Raw genomic sequence first — 13,395 nt, forward strand, 5'->3', positions numbered from 1 at the left:
GTTAATCTGCTTCAGAATGGACTGGTTGGATCTCCTTGCAGTCCAAGGGACCCTCAAGAGTCTTCTCCAATACCACAGTTCAAAAGCATCCATTCTTCGGCGCTCAGCCTTCATCACAGTCCAACTCTCACATCCATACATGACCACAGGAAAATCCATAGCCTTGACTAGGTGGACCTTAGTCGGCACAGTAATGTCTCTGCTTTTGAATATGCTATTTAGGTTATTGAGCTGTAAATGTCCATTGTTGAATATAATTCAGTAGCTATTTGTGGTTTATCTATGCTGTAACTTTTCAGTGTTCACTAAACTAAAAATTCATGGATCTTTTTTCTTTATTGATTCTTTTTTATGGCCGATTAATCTACGACCAAGTAGAAAATAACACTGCAATGAAGAAAAGATGGTTTCTTCAATAAATGGTGGTGGGAAAAAATGGATAACTATGTGCAAAAGAATGAAATTAAAACATTCTCTATCACTATACACAGTAGATTAAAGGTCGAAATGTAAGACCAGATACTATAAAACCATTAGAAGAAAATATAGGCAGAGCACTCTTTGATATAAACCACAGCATCCATCTCCTAGAGTTATGGAAATATATACTACTCTTTCTTATCCCACATTGTCCCAGGCAGCCTTAAACTTGATTTAAGAAAAATTGTGTTGAAGTAATTATAGGATCACAAGAAGGTTTCAAAACGAGAACACGGAGACTTCTGTCCATTTTAGTGCTCCTAGAGGTAAGAACTTGCGTAAAACAGTACAATATCATAACCATGAAATTATCTTTGATACAATCCACTGAATTTGTTCACACTTCACTGGACTTGCACGCACTAATTTGTGTATCTTCATTTATATAATCACATACCCTCCTCAAAATTATCATCACACAGACTCACTTCATCATCACGGATATCACTCATATCGTTTCTTCATAGTCACACCCATTGTCTCCTCTTATTTTTATCTTTAACCTAAATACTAAGCAGCTTTCATCACTATAACTTTTTTAAATATAAATTTATTTATTTTAATTGGAGGTTAATTACTTGACAATATTGTATTGGTTTTGCCATACATCAACATGAATCCATCACTATAATTTACCCATTGAATAATTTTATAAAGGAAATACCACTTGTAATCTTTCCCAATAGGTTGTGTTCATTCAGCATAATTTTAATGAAGTGCATTCATACTTTTTGTATATCAATGCCTGTTCCTTTTTCAGGGCTGAGTATTATGACATGATGGCACACCTTCTTCACTCATTGAAAGGCATGTGGGTTGTTTTCAGTATTAAACTATGTGAAGTGAGTAAGTTTACCAACTCATCAATTTGTCTTTGGTTTTGTTACTCAGCACTCTGTACTTTTCAGTATACTGATCTTGTTTATGTATTTTTTTATTTGTTTGTTTCACCAAAACATTTCATTTTGCTTGGGGCATTTAAGTGCCTTCTTAGTTTCTACTCAATTATTTTATTGTATTAATATTGGGGATATTTAAATGGTATGTGTATAAATTACTTTCTTAATGTGAAATATATTCTTTTCTCATTATGCATTCTTGTTTCCATATTTTGCTAGATTCAATTTGATACAATATTGTTTAGAATTTTGGAATATATGTTAAGACTGATAAACTGTTATTTTTTTCTTAAAATAACTTCTCCTGCACTTTTATAACAGAAAAGCTTCCCAAGTAGAGTTAGGAAATGTACCTTATCTTTAGTTTTCTGAAAGAATTAGAAGCCATTTGTTTACTTCCTTAGCCCTAAACATTATGTAGAGTTTTGCAATCAAGGCACCTGAATCAGATTTTGGAGTGGAGTTATTTTAACACAAGTTTATGTTTGAGATCATCTTAATTCTTGATTTTTTAATAGTGTGTCTTAGTGTCCAAACACATCTATATATATATATATATATATATTTAAATTATATCCTTTCATATGGTTCTGGCCTTAAGCACAAATTGCTATTTCAAAGAAATATTGGTGTTGGTAAAGTTTCCTTGTACTTTCCTTTCTATCTAACTTTACTTATTTTAAAAAATATTATTATTATATTATGCATTAAATTATATTGACATCAAAAATGTCCATTCAAATTATTCATTTGTGTATAAACTGCTATTTTTCAATGTTTGCATTCCATGAAAAATTAGCCAACTTGCTTAAATAACTGATATGTTTACTGAATATGACAAAGTAGCATAAAATAAATGAAATATATGATATATACACCTAGTCACAGTTAATTTTTAAAATTCAGATATTAGAGACTATATCTTTCTTCATTATGAAAGTTATAGTGTTAGTTGCTCACCCTGTCTGATTCTTTGTGACCCTATGAACTGTAACCCGTCAGGCTCCTCTATCCATGGGATTCTCCAGGCCAGAATACTGGAGTGGATTGCTGCTCCCTTCTCCAGAGGATCTTCCTGACCCAGGGATTTAACCCAGGTCTCCTGTACTACAAGCAGATTCTTTACCATCTGAGCTACAGGAAAGATCATGAAAGTTATAACTACTCATTTAAAATGTTTGGGGAAGAATATATAAACAAAAATATAAAATTAAGCATTTTAATAATCTCAATAGCCACTACCATCTAATGTTATTTTACTGTGTTTCTGTCAACATAATTTCCTAGAAACAAATTTTTTAATTCACTTATGTGTGTATTGTTCATACTTTTTTCCTAATTAAAAACCAACTGTAAAACCTGTTGTAAAACCTGTTTTAAAACCTGTGAGTAATATTTATTTTATGTTTGTGTGTGTGTTAGTTGCTTAGTCCTGTCCAACTCTTTGTGACTCCATAGACTATAGGCCACCAGGCCCCGCCATCCACAGGATTCTCCAGGCAAGAGCACTGGAGTGGGTTGCCATTTCCTCCTCCAAAAGGAACTATAGAAAGAAAGAAAGTGAAGTCATTCAGTCCTGTCTGACTCTTTGTGACTCCATGAACTGTAGCCTACCAGGCTCCATCATCTACGGAATTTTCCAGGCAAGAGTACTGGAGTGGGTTGCCACTTCCTTCTCTGTATTTTTATATGACATTATACGTATTTCCTTGATGCTGGGTATGATTGAAGGAAAAAGGAAAAGAGGATGAGAAAGTAGTAGATGAGATGATTAGGTAGCATCTCTGACTCAATGGACATAAATTCGAGCAAAATCTGGGAGATAGCAGAGGACATAGGAGCCTGGTATGCTGCAGTGTATGGGGTTGCAAAGAGTTGGACATGACTTAGCAGCTGAACAGCAAAAACAACATACACATAATTATTTTATTTCAATGAATATTATTTATTGAAATTTTTATGGTCAAAAAATTTTAATATAAATTTATTTATTTTAATTGGAGGTTAATTACTTTACAATATTGTATTGGTTTTGCCAAAAATCAACATGAGTCTGCCACAGGTATACACGTGTTCCCCAAGAATGTCATTTATTGAAATTTAATTGACTACATAGAAAATTCTACTTCTTTGCTGGTGGACAAAGAAGTGAGTCTACACCCTCCTTGATGCAGAGAAAATGTCTTGAATGTTAAAAATACTAAAAGTAAGCAAAGAATGGGGTTCTTTAGTGAGGATTTGGAGGAAGTTAGTCCAGGTATCATATGATATATATCAATTGCTACATTTCACATTACACATTCGCTATAAATACAGCATAGACAAAATCATGAGAATGCCTCCTTTTTACTTCTTAAAAGAGAACCTGAGTTTGCTTTTAGCACACTTTGTGGAAGAACATGAAGACTAAAATGGAGTGAATGCGCTAACACAAAACACACACAGGTACACAAACACAAATTGATACTTTAAAGTTTATTCCAAAGACTGACTATCCTAAAAGACATTTCATTCTCCTTTTGTACCTACTGTTTTTCATCATTCCTACATAGCTTACTCACCTTGACTGCTCTTATGGTGTATGTGTCTTAACTCATTCCACCGTACTCTAAAATTGATTTCATATTTTGCTTATATTTCATCTCTTGTCAAAGATGGCAAATATTTTTCCTGTTTTTTTCTTACACTAATAAATTTATATCACATAGAAGTGTGAATGGCACATAGAAGTTATTCTCTAAACGTCTAAACTGTTGTGTTCATTTTCCCCTCTGAAAACAAAAAAAATGAGATATGAAGTCCTTAACCTAATTTGTAGCAATCACATTGACACTGATCATTAGGAAAAGATGCTACATAGTTTTCTCCACATCTTCTGTAGTGCATAGTTTACATCTTTGTTTCTTAAGCTATAAATCAAAGGATTCAACATGGGAATAACAAGAGTGTAAAATATAGATGCCACTTTATCAGTGTCAAAGGAATGACTGGACTTGGGTTTAACATACATAAATGTCAAAGTCCCATAGAACACGGTGACCACTGTCAGGTGGGATCCACAGGTAGAAAAAGCCTTCCGCCTACCTTCGGCGGATTTCATCCTGAGAATAGCTGCAAGGATGAGCAGGTAAGACACAAGAACTATCGCCAGGGTGAAAGTCAAATTAAAAGCTGAGAAAATCATTATCATAAGTTCAATTTCATGTGTGTTTGAGCAAAGCAAAGATAACAAGGGGAAATTGTCACAGTAGAAATGATTGATGACATTATAGCCACAGAAGAATGAATTAAAAAGCTTTATGGTAATCAACAGAGAAACGAATGTGCTATAGACATAGGGGATCGCCACCAGCACTTTACACACCCTTTGTGACATGATGATTGTGTAGAGCAGAGGGTTACAGATGGCCACATAACGGTCATAAGACATTGTCGCCAGAATAAAAAGTTCATTAATAATGAACATGATGAAAAAACCCATCTGTGTAGCACACAAATAATAAGAGATTTTATTCTGATCCACAACAAAATTTACCAACATTTTGGGGCCCACAGCTGTTGAATAACCCAGATCAGTAAGAGCCAGGTGCCTGAGAAAGAAGTACATGGGTGTCTGTAACCTGGAGTCCACCTTAGTGAGGATGACCATGCCCAAGTTTCCCACCACTGAGGTCACATAGATGATGAGGAAGAGCCCAAACAATGGAGCCTGCAGCTCAGGGCGGTCTGTGATTCCCATGAGGATGAATTCACTCAGCACCGTTCTGTTGTGTTCTTCCATTTTATCAGAAAACATATGCTGGATAAAGACCTCAAAGTAGTAAATAGTGTTGTGTTTTAAATCCTGGTGATTCTTTTAGCATTCAAATTTAATATAAATATAATAAATTGAATTTTAAAGTTTAGATTCTATTAAAATGACTGCCTCCTTGAAGGAAAGCATACATTTATAGAAATAGAAACGGTTACAGAGAGAGCAATACAGTTGGAGAGAGGGCTAGGTTTGTCATTTTCCAATGGGAAAAATTAGTTCCCCAAAGAGCATTCAATAATATCTTGAGGCATTTTGATTGTCACCAATGGAGGAAGCAAGCTGCTGGCTTCAAATGGTTATAGTCCAGCAACACTTCTAAGTATGATACTGTATTATGGTATCCCTCAGCCAGAAAGAATTATTATGCTTCCCTTGTGGCTCAGATGGTAAAGAATCTGCCAGCAATGCAGCAGACCTAGGTTTGATCCCTGAGTTGGGAAGATCTCCTGGAGAACGGAATGGCTACCCACTCCAGTATTCTTGCCTGGAGAATTCCATAAATGGAGGAGCCTGGTGGTTAGAGTCCCTGGGGTCACAAAGAGCCCACAGACAAATACTTTCACTTTAATAGGCTTTCCTGGTAGCTCAGATGATAAACAATCTGCCTGCAATGCAGGAGACCCTGGATCAATTCCTGGATTGGAAAGATCCTTGGAGAAGGTATAGGTGAATCACTCCACTTTTCTTGGGCTTCCCTCATGGCTCAAATGGTAAAGAATCTGCTTGCAATTCAGGAGACCTGGGTTTGATCCCTGGGTTGGGAAGATTCCTTGGAGAAGGGAACAGCTACCCATTCCAGTGTTTTGGCCTGAAGAATTCCATGAACAGAGGAACCTGGCAAGCTATAGTCCATGGGGTTGCAAAGAGTTGGACACAACTGAGCAACTTTCCCTTTACTAAAACGCCAAATGGCTATTTTTGACAAACACTGACACATGTGTAGATATATAGATTGATATAAAAGTAGATAAAAGAAGCAGAAAGGAAAAGTATTAACATAACCTTTATTACTTGACAACTTTTCAATTATATATTATATGCTATCAATTCTGTAACTATAAATCTTTAATTTGTAAGCTGTCTAAGATGCAAGCATGTTTTCATGTGTACAATTATGTAAGTTAGTTCAGGTGTCTGGCATCCGTTATAATGCACCTGCATCCATGTAGCTGTGGTTTTTGGTACTTACTGTACAGTACTTTGTACTGCAATACAGCATATTTATTTCTATCCCAGGATAGAAGCAAATATACAAACAGTGGTGATGGGTGCTATAAACCTATTACAGCTCAATACTATATAGTCAATTGCGTTAGTTGGGGACCTAGGGTAATTTTGATGATGAAAAAAGAATATGTTAGCTCCTCAGTCTTGTCTGACTCCTTGTGACCCCATGGACTGTGGCCCACAGTCTCCTCTGTTCATGGGATTCTTCAGGCAATAATACTGGAATGAATTGCCATTCCTTTCTCCAGGGGATCTTCCAGACCCAGGGATAGAACCCCAGTCTTCTGCATTACAGACAGGTTCTTTACCATCTGAGACACAAGGAATCCTACTGGCAAATCAAACTTGCAAACACGCTCTCAGAAGGAAACCCATTATTATGTAGAGGACTTACTGTAATTATAATCATCCTTACATAATTACAATCATATAGTATAACATAGTCATGTTCTAACTGCATAAATTTATAAAATTCTATTTGCAATTGTGTGTAGATACATTTAGTAGCCCCTGTATTCAAACATATTTATATGAAAGACCTTATGTCTATTGATAGTACAAGATGAAATGATTAATACTCTTGACTAATATTGGACAGAGGTGTAAAAGTAAGGAAATTCTATCAAAAGTTACTAGACATTTGTCTTCATATAAGGACATTTTAAGAAATATACATAGGTTGATATCTGTTATTCCTATATTTTTGTATAAACAAAGGAATAATTTGGCAAGTGTAAATTTGTGAATATCTTTATATACATCAGCAAAATCAACCCTGTTTCTTGCAGGGTTGCTGTGAAAATAATCAAAAATAAAATATTTCAAGATATTCATGGTACCTTAAATACCCTCAAAATCAATTACATAGGAAATTTTTGTTGTTTGTTTTCAACTTCTTAGTAGAGACAGCAGGTTACCTAAAATAGATTATGCTTACACAGGTATTTATAAATTCATTTTTCTGTGATCTAATTTTTTTGTCAGAATTATCATGATGATGAATAGGTTGATACCTGTGTTCGGGTAACAGGTCCCAATTCCATGACTACAAGGGGACTGTCATTTCTTTTGAATAATATATGGACTACCTTACCTCATATATGTAACGTATATTTACCTAAAATTTTGCACATTTCTTCCCCCAAGATTATTTTCAGTGTAACTGACATATTCCACATTGTTTGTAACATGTAATATATATTTTGTCAAGGAGGAACCAAAGACATTGTAAGGAATTTGAGCAAATCGAGAGAAAGTGATGTCACTGGAATTTGTTTTATATAATGAAATTTTATAAACATTATTTTTGGATAAAGACATTGTCTACCTTATATAAAAAATAAATTTTAAATCACTATTTTGTATAACAGGATACTGGCAAAATAAAATACATGTATGTGTTAGTTGCTCAGCCATGTCTGACTCTGTGCTCCCATGGACTGTAGCCCACCAGGCCCTTCTGTCCATGGGATTCTCAAGGCAAGAAGACTGGAGTGGTTTACCATGCCCTTCTCCAGGGAATCTTCCAGACCCAGGGATAAAATCCAGGCCTCCCACATTGCTGGTAGATTCTTTACCATCTAAGCAACCAGGGTCTACCCTCATATATATACTCTTTGCTGCCCCATGAACTGTAGCCCACCAGGCTCCTTTGTCATGTAATTTCCTAATTACAAACAAAATAGTAGTGTCAGGAGTTTCTGAATTTTAATAATTGAAAAAATATTTTATTAAAAAATAAAAATATTTTATAATGTTAAATTATAAATATGTTTGTAGGAAATAAACACACCACAAGTAAATCTTGTGTACAAGGCTGTGAGCTTCTGATATCATGTCCTTGCATACATTAATTTCTTATGTCAGAAATACTGAGCTACAATTAATTTTTTTAATTAATGAAAGAAGGCATAGAAGTCTTGTTTAGGTGCAATTTTGAAAGGCTAAAGAATAAATAATTACACTGGCAAGTGTTGATTTTCCTGTAAGATAATTAAGGACTGAAAAGCTTATTAACAACATCAGAATTGTATGGAAAGCATCAAATTACTTTTTCCTATTTGCTATCTGTGTTGATTATCTGATGATTCATTTTTAAAATCTGGTCTTTGAGAAAATTATGTGTATGTGTTTTCTGTCTGATTCCACTGGAAACATGCTGTACATTATATCATCACCATAACATTAGGCATTCAAAGTCCCCTAGGCTCCAAAAATTACTTTTCACATCTCAATGAAAGGGGGAAATCCCCATTTTTCTCATCAAAAGATCAGGAAAAAAATTACACATTAATTTAAATGTTCATTAAATATACCATTTTTGAGAGGAGACTAAGAAAAGCTCAGAATCAATAACTAAAGATTTGGAAAGACAACAACCTGGAAATTGACTACTTGCCACTTCATAATTAGGCCATAATTTATTTATACATATATATAATTTCTTACTCTTTCAGTTCAGTCGCTCAGTCATGTCTGAGTCTTTGTGACCCTGTGAACTGCAGAACACCAGGCCTCCCTGTCCATCATCAACTCCCAGAGTTCACTCAAACCCATGCCCATCGAGTTGGTGATGCCATCCAGCCATCTCATCCTCTGTCATCCCCTTCTCCTCCTGCCTCCAATCCCTCCCAGCATCAGGGTCTTTTCCAGTGAGTCAACTCTTGACATGAGGTGGCCAAAGTATTGGAATTTCAGCTTCAATATCAGTCCTTCCAATGAACACCCAGGACTGATCTCCTTCAGAATGGACTGGTTGGATCTCCTTGCAGTCCAAGGAACTCACAGGAGTCTTCTCCAACACCACAGTTCAAAAGCATCAATTCTTCAGCACTCTGCTTTCTTCACAGTCCAGCTCTCACATCCATACATGCCCACCGGAAAAACCATAGCCTTGACTAGACAGACCTTTGTTGGCAAAGTAGTGTCTCTGCTTTTGAATATGCTATCTTGGTTGGTCATAACTTTCCTTCCAAGGAGTAAGCGTCTTTTGATTTCATGGCTGCAATCACCATCTGCAGTGAATATGCATCTTACTTTTTAAGCTGTCTTATCTCTCAGTTTTGTCCTTTCTTATTTAAATTGTCATGCTGAAAAGACTCTTAAGAGTCCCTTGGATTGCATAGAAATCAAACCAATCATTCTAAAGGAATCAATCCTAAAGGAATCCAACACTGAATATTCAATGGAAGAACTGATGCTGAATCTGAAACTTCAACACCCTGGACACATGATGTGAAGAGCTGACTCATTGGAAAAGATGCTGATACTGGGAAAGACTGAAGGCAAAAAAAGAAGAGGGTGGCAGAGTATGAGATAGTTGAATAGCATCACCATCTCAATGGACATGAATTTGAGCAAACTCCAGGAGATAGTTAAGGACAGGAAAGCCTGACAGGCTGCAGTCCATGGGATAGCAAAGAGTTGGATACAACTTAGCAACTGAACAAAAAATTCACATATTGAGGTCTTGATATAGAACATAAATATTACATAAACATTGTAGCACTGATGTTTCAAAGGTGGTCATCAGCAGTGGTGAAAATATTTGTATATTAATCTAAAGAAAAAGGGGAGCGGTCCTATTCTGATTGTGCATTATCAATAACAGGATGCACAGAGAAGTCAATCAGAAATCTCGATATTTTGATATGCTTGGTTATAGAATAAGTGCTCTATTGAAAATTACCAAACTACTTGTATATTGGTAAAATATGATACTACATGAAATATACTACCTGCTTACCTGTCACAAAAGGTGTGTCTTGACTTGTCCATGTGTTTCAGAATATGCATAGTGAGAGCAATTTATGGAAAATATTCACTCTCTGTGTCTCTCCCTGAGGAGATAATAAGCAACTTTGTGACTGTCCCTGAGGCATTGGAAACCTTAATGGAAACTAGGGAGTAGGTGTGTTTATTACTAGTCCAGAATGATTTGTATTCCCCCAAAGTGAGTAACGGAGAAGGAAATGGCAACCCGCTCCAATACTCTTGCCTGGAAACTCCCATGGAGGAGCCTGGTGGGCTGCAGTCCATGGGGTCGCTAACAGTCGGACACGACTGAGCGACTTCTCTTTCACTTTTCACTTTCATGCTTTGGAGAAGGAAATGGCAACCCACTCCAGTGTTCTTGCCTGGAGAATCCCAGGGACGGGGGAGCCTTGCGGGCTGCCGTCTATGGGGTTACACAGAGTCGGACACGACTGAAGCGACTTAGCAGCAGCAGCTGCTGCAAAGTGAGTGAGATCTACTTGTGTGCTTTTCTTTCTACTATTACTCTTAGTTAGCTTCCTATTGATTCTGTTTCTCTGGTGTACTCTAAATCCCACCAGACAGGGATCTAGAATAGTGTATTTTACCTGTACAACAAGCCTGTCGGTACTCCTATCGTCCGCAGTGGTCTCCTCAAGTGGGCGATGCAAAGGGATCTGTTGAATCACTGTCTTATTGTGTTACATAGAACATGTAAGCGAACTAAAAATAATAGTACACTGTGCATATGCAAAATGTTTTCTTTCACATTTCTTTCTTCTTCTTTTTTTTTAATATAGGAGATTACTCTTTTAATTTCTGTGCTGTGCTCAGTCACTGCAGCTGTGTCCGACTCTACCTGAATTTTCATAAAGGTGATTGCCCAAGCATAAGTTTTCATTTCCTCAGCTGAGTGCTCACGAGTGATTGGTATTAAACATATCCTTTTAATTCTGATGCAGTTCAATTTATAAAGTCTACTATGATATCTACTAATCTTGATATCATGATCTATAAACTAGTTCTGTAACAGAGAACAAACCTGCCTCCATGTCACGTATTCCTTCAGCTCTGAATCATATGCTCTGTTGCCTATGCTTAGTCATGTTGGACCTGCCCCTTTTCGTAAATGAATTTGCATATAGTCTGAAGTATGCATAATAGCTCCTTTTTAAAACTCTGATGTGTAAAGGTACAAAGAGTGTAACAATTGTCTTGCTGGAGGTTGGCATGAACATTGTGACCAGATCTGTGTGGACTTCTGCAAGAACACAGGATTCCTGTACCGAAAAGTTTGCAACAACCAGCCACAACCCTTTCCCTTTTATTATTAAAGAAGCCTGAAGTCTACCTCTGTTAAGATGATTCTTTGGAACATTAGTCTACCATCTTCTCTGTTTGCTGGCTTTCTTAATAAACTCACTATTCCTTGTACCAACAACTCCTCTCTCTGTGTGTTGTCCTATTCTGCAGTACAAGCTTAGGCTGGGTAACAATTCTGGGTCCCAGACAGATTTTGCCCTCTATTGTTCTCTAAAGATTTTCTGTCTTACACTTTGCATTTTTATACTTTTAATTAATTTGATTTACAAAAGGTTTAGATAAACATTATTTGTAGTTTGTTTCCCTTCAGTTCAGTTCAGTTGCTCAGTCGTATCTGACTCTTTGTGACCCCATGGACTGCAGCATGCCAGGCCTCCCTGTCCATCACAAACTCCGGGAGCCCACCCAAACCCATGTCCATCGAGTCAGTGATGCCATCCAACCATCTCGTCCTCTGTTGTCCCCTTCTCCTCCTACCCCCAATCCCTCCCAGCATCAGGGTCTTTTCCAATAAGTCAACTCTTCGCATCAGGTGGTTTCCCTTTTGAATGTCTAATTCATCTACCCCATTTTAAAATATACTGTCTTTCTTTTATTGAATTACCTTTGCACATTCATAAAGAATTAATCAGATTTCAATCTCTCCACCAGTACCAACAGTTTTTTATTACTGTAGCTGCATAGTAAGATAGTAAGTCTTAGCACAATGAGGAGTGGTCATTCTTTATTATTCTACATTTTAACATGTGTAGGGCTTCCCTGGCAACTCAGATGGTAAAGAATCTGCCTGCAGTGCAGGAGACCAGGGTTCAATCCCTAGGTCGGGAAGATCCCCTGGAGAAAGGAATGGCAACCCACTTCCATATTCTTGCCTGGAAAATTCCATGGACAGAGTAGCCTGGTGGGCTACAGTCCATGAGGTTGCAAGGTCTCACTCAGATTTAGTTATTTTAGGTCCTTGGCCCGTCATATATATTGTAGAGTAAACCCATCTGTGTCTGTAGAATATCTGCTGAAACTTCATGGACTTTGCATTAAATCTATACGTCACTTTAGAGAGAACTAGTATCTTTACCACATTTAGTCTTTCAACTGTGAACTGAGTATGCTTAACATCTCATTCCAAACATCTTTGATTTTGTTAATCAGTATTTTTTACTTTTCAATATACAGATATTCTTAATTTTTTTCTTCATCCCACAAAAGTATTCACTACACTTGGGTGATTTCCATGCTTGCTTAGTTTTTACCAAAGTATTTCATTTTACTTGAAGTGGATTAAATGGTATGGATATAAATTTATTTTTTAAAATATTAAACATGATACTTTTCAGGGATTAGCTAATCACTGATGTATTATTATTTATACATATTGCTAGATTAAGTCTGTTCAGTTTTTGTTTAGAATTTCCGAATATCTATTACTACTTGTATTTTTTTTAATACCTTTTCCTGTTTTTTATACTTTTGGAAAGCATTGCTTTAAAAGTTGGAAAATGCAATATGTTTTTTTCTTGTTTGGCTCCAAAATCACTGCAGATGGTGATTGCAGCCATGAAATTAAAAGACACTTACTCCTTGAAAGGAAAGTTATGACCAAACTATGGCCAACATATTTAAAAGCAGAGACATTATTTTGCCAACAAAGGTCCATCTAGTCAAGGCTACAGTTTTTCCAGTGGTCATGTATGGATATGAGGGCTGGACTGTGAAGAAAGCTGAGCACCAAAGAATTGATACTTTTGAACTATGGTGTTGGAGAAGACTCTTGAGAGTCCCTTGGACTGAAAGGAAATCCAACCAGTCCATTCTAAAGGAGATCAGTCCTGGGTGTTCATTGATAGGACTGATACTGAAGCTGAAACACCAATACTTTGGCCACCTAATGGGAAGAGCTGA

The 13,395-nt window shown here is 36.5% G+C and overlaps 1 protein-coding gene across 2 annotated transcripts; it reads right to left on the minus strand.

Moving 5' to 3' along the window:
* Nucleotides 1–305: 305 nt before the first annotated feature.
* LOC101109389 (olfactory receptor 8K3-like) lies at nt 306–5,175 on the minus strand. 2 transcript variants are annotated; one of them, XM_042232811.1, is made up of 2 exons: nt 4,250–5,175; nt 306–333 (listed from the first exon to the last, which is right to left on the minus strand). In XM_042232811.1, the coding sequence occupies exons 1-2, from the start codon at nt 5,173–5,175 to the stop codon at nt 306–308; spliced, it is 954 nt and encodes a 317-aa protein (XP_042088745.1). The 2 variants fall into 2 exon arrangements, with proteins under 2 accessions (XP_042088745.1, XP_004016825.3); XM_004016776.3 differs by lacking the exon at nt 306–333 and having other exon boundaries at nt 4,219–5,175.
* Between the last annotated feature and the right edge of the window lie 8,220 nt (nt 5,176–13,395).

This window comes from Ovis aries, chromosome 15, assembly GCF_016772045.2.
Source record: "Ovis aries strain OAR_USU_Benz2616 breed Rambouillet chromosome 15, ARS-UI_Ramb_v3.0, whole genome shotgun sequence".
Classification (NCBI taxonomy): domain Eukaryota; kingdom Metazoa; phylum Chordata; class Mammalia; order Artiodactyla; family Bovidae; genus Ovis; species Ovis aries.